At 41.5% G+C, this 4,135-nt stretch overlaps 1 protein-coding gene across 1 annotated transcript in view; it reads right to left on the bottom strand.

Annotated features, from left to right (window-relative positions):
* Positions 1–422: 422 nt before the first annotated feature.
* Positions 423–4,135, bottom strand: part of csdc2a (cold shock domain containing C2, RNA binding a) — a gene marked incomplete at its 5' end in the record, with an annotated part of 6,923 nt that continues 3,210 nt past the window's right edge. Inside the window, 3 exon segments of the mRNA XM_032502960.1 lie at positions 423–2,452; positions 2,911–3,033; positions 3,200–3,538. Coding sequence (XP_032358851.1) covers positions 2,290–2,452; positions 2,911–3,033; positions 3,200–3,387 — 474 coding nt within the window. The 3' untranslated portion in view covers positions 423–2,289.

Here is a 4,135-nt window from a genome sequence, read left to right as displayed (position 1 = left end):
GAAAAGTGCTATATAAATACAGCACATTTACTATTGTTCCTTCTCAAGGAGTTTACAGTGAACTTGAATAGCTGTAAATTTGTATGTATGTGGCGTCATTTGTCACTTGATTTATCCATTGACCCATGTGTTTTAGGCCTACCTATCATGGATAGTTATGTAATGAACTGGCAGACGATTTGTGCTCTTATGGATTCCAGTAAGACAAAAAAAACAAAGTCTGTGCCAAAGCAACAACCTAGATGAACTTGTAAGTCTGAGACACTAAGGCAAAGTTCACAGAAAAAGAGGGCACTCAAAATAGCCGCCCCAGTTATTCCACTTTGTACCGACACCAATGAAGACTAGACTAAACTCAGAAAGACCACAGAACAGTCTTTGCACTACATTATCAAAAATAATATTTCCACACAGGTCAGTGATACCGTATTAAGATTTTATTCCAACTTTACCTCGATGAGAAAAGACAGTGTCACAGTGATTTGACAAAAAAATCGAAGTGCAAATCAAACGTGTTTCTCTCACAGTAAAGAAAGCAAACAGATGCAGTGTGCTACTATGGCGATGCCTCTCTGAAGCACAGCCGCGTTACAGCATGATGAAACAGAATCAACACATCAACACAATGCACTGCTTGTTATTTTGAACATCACATCGTTATTAAAAATTAGACAAGGATTATGCGGCAATTAGAAACTTGTGTTCGGAAAGGTTTGTCAATGATGACATCACAGTTAGCAAAGGGATATTAACAGGGTAGTATCATTAGAGTGATGTGTGCAGTGTACTCAAATAGGCTTACATTTGCACAAGTACTTATAAATGCAGCTTTGAATTACCAAACACCTGATGGTCTCATAGTTACAAGTGAAAATAAATAAGTCAATAAATAAATAGTCTTTTTAGGAAGCTTTTGCTGCTCTGTTGTTTATTTTTTTTATTTTTTTTTCACAGTCATTTGCCGTGATGTATGAAACTTACAGGACTCCCCCGATGTTCAAACCTTCCAGCTGAAAATCAACAGTTCATCTTCCTCAGCTTGACCCTCCTTTTTAAAATCTATTGGGGCGACTCTTAATTTCCTTTATTGGCTTATTATGACTGCTGACTTTAAACATGGTCTTCCTGATCACACGTGCTTTGTAACATTTCAAATCAAGCGCTCAAGTTCATATTCAGATAATCACTCCATCCTCTGCCCGTTCCCTGACCTTCTTCCCACTCCAGCTTCCTTCCCCAACCAAAAACCCTCTGGTCTGGTTTCTCAATGGCAGACCCACACACGACATCCAGCAATTGTCTCTACCACCAAAACCTGAGACCGTCATAGGAGCTGGCTACAACAATACTGCATTTCTATACTTGTCAAGTAGACAAAGTACAGTAATGCTAAATTAAGAAGGAAAATAATTCCTTATTTATAGAGCTTATTTCAGCTCTTGAGGCCAAAACGCATTAAGAGCTATTTGTATCTTTGTCAAAGATGTTTTCCAGTGCTAGTGCATTTGGCAGCCATGCACTAGCAGGGTTGTGTTAAACCACTTAAAATGTTTCTGTTTTCTGAAGGCAGTGAGATGAAGACAGATTTGAGCAGCTGTTGCTTGCTGGTCATAAACAACAGAGAGGGTTGTTACTAATGTCATTTTTCCCATTTTGATTCTGCTGTCAGGCAACCACCTCCATCTGTCTTTGTAAACACAGACACAACATGGATAAACTTTTGAAACAACATTTGGCAGTTGGTGAAATGTCATTTACATCAGTTGGTGACTTAGTTGTAAAAAGAAGGAAAATAAAAGCAGGATTGGAATTCTGATCTCCATTGGCTCCTGTCTGTAGTGTAAAAAAACGGAGCATCGATATAGCTGAACTGGGTCAAATGTGCTCAAAATGGGATTTGGCCTCTTCAGCATCTGGACTCCTTGAAGACTTTGCTTCCCCTGACAAACTTAAAAATATTCCTTAGATCAAAGTAACAGTTCAATCAGCAAGCCCCGAACCCTAACTCTCAAACCCCAAACCCAAACATTCAAACCCAAATTATGACCGTCAGAGAAAAACATTCACACATACAGCATACTGTACATTCAAAGCTTCATTTCAAGCCCTGACCTCAAACTCAAACGTTTACCAACACCATTTCGTATCCGGGCCACCTCAGGCCGAATTCAGCCGCACGCCCAACTCAAATCCCTTTTCCCTTGACCTGGTCCCCGAAAAACAATAAATTTAAAACTAAATCCAAAATCCCCCTTTGCCATTGCAGCCTGTGCAACCTGGAGCGCAGCTTTAGGAGCTGATGATCTGACCTGACCAGGTCTCGTGCTTGGTGCCTGGATACAGGTGGGTGAGCACCACCTCAACAGCCTGGATCTTCTGGTTCTTGGGAGGGATGGGGCACACCTTGTACGTGACCTCGTCCCCTTCCATAGGCACGTACTCCCCATCAATGCTGCCCAGGAAATACAAAACTCAATTTTAACTCATTCATGGGCAATGACTTATTTTCTAAATGTAAGTTGATGGCACTGTCTCAGCTACAGGTACAACAATTTAGTGCAGCACTTCCATGAAGGTAGGGGAACTGCTAGAGACAGACATACAGTATCCTGACATTTAGTCTCTGGGTCAAGCCCTAGAAAACACTGGATCATACACTTCCCATAATGCAACTTCCGATTAGATTTACTGGTAAAAGCCATCTTTAATACCGTCAATTCTCACATCCCTGGAAGTGGTGGCACAAATGTCTTTTATGTTAAATACACTGTTCAATGAGTTAAAGGTTTGATTATTGCATTCTACATAGTCCAAACAATATACTATGAACCTATACAGCAGATCAACTTCCACAAAAAACATTCAATGTCATGAAAACTCCGACAGTGTAAACTAAGCAAATGCACTCACTCAGAGATGTGGACGAAGATGTCCTCTCCGCCGTGAGAGGGTCGTATGAATCCATGACCCTGAGACCTGGAGAAGTTTTTACACACTCCTTTATATACTGGACCTGATTTGGCTCGCACTGTCCTGCAGAGAAAGAGAGAGAATAGAGAAACGGGGGGGGGAAGCGATATTGCATTGTATATTATTTAAAAGTATACATTTTAAGCTTTTGTATCTCCTTAATGGAACAATGACATGACAATTCTGGATTCTGGTTGTGCATTAATTAACCATTTCCTCTCCTACTCACGCTGAGTATGTGCGTGTGCGTTTGGTGGGCAGTGGGCTAGGCAGCTCTCCAGGCTGTGGCGGTTTCCTCTCCCTCTCCCAAACCCGACTGCCCTCCCTCAGGAAGGGGAAGGAGAGCTGCAGGGGGGTCCGGGGGGAGGTGAGTGGCAGCGGGTGGTCTGCCGGCGAGGAGGCGTCGGACTCTGACATCTTGACCGGTTACAGGTTGGGATTCTGTTATTTTTCCTTTCTGTTTTAGGTTCTCTTTTGGAAGGAAGGAGGGTTACACCTCCTGCATGGCAAGAGTGGGCGTGATGGTGGGGAGACGTTCAGAGAGGAGGAGGAGTAGAGCAATAAAACCCTGCAAAAAGGAAGAATAGAGGAAAAGAGAGAGAGAGAAAGGTTGACAAAGACAAACACAAACTGCAGGTGTACATTTTATGGCCAGTGATACAGTTGAACTGCAGTTATTAACTAGCACCTTAACTAGTACCTGTCCTGACTTAATATCTCACACTACCCTGTTTCCACATGTCTGCAGAAATTTAAAGAGGTGAGTAAATCACAATACTAGAAATGTACAACAATGGGCCTGTTTCACAGCAGACATTTTGACTTGTCATGGGAAATGTACATCTGAAATTGATAACCTTAAAAATGGCTTGATTCCATCAAGTGTCCCAGTAAGCTATTTTAGTGAGTCAGCATGTACAATACCAGGGTCTCTACTGCGTGGAATGCAGCCATAATGGTTTTGAATACACCTTTGCTTTTCCTACTATGACATGTCAACATGTCTGCCGTGAAAAAGGTCAATTTAGTCATGACATTTTCAATTATCTTGATATTCTCCAGCTGGTAGATTCTTAGAGCTTTCCTGTAACATGCCGACTATCACACTCAAGCTTTAGTAAATAGAAATGATTCAATTTTATTTATAGTATCAATTCATAACAAG

This window comes from Etheostoma spectabile, chromosome 21, assembly GCF_008692095.1.
Source record: "Etheostoma spectabile isolate EspeVRDwgs_2016 chromosome 21, UIUC_Espe_1.0, whole genome shotgun sequence".
In the NCBI taxonomy this organism is placed as follows: domain Eukaryota; kingdom Metazoa; phylum Chordata; class Actinopteri; order Perciformes; family Percidae; genus Etheostoma; species Etheostoma spectabile.
Note: the sequence above shows the minus strand (reverse complement) of the source record. Positions and strands in the feature narration are given on the sequence as shown.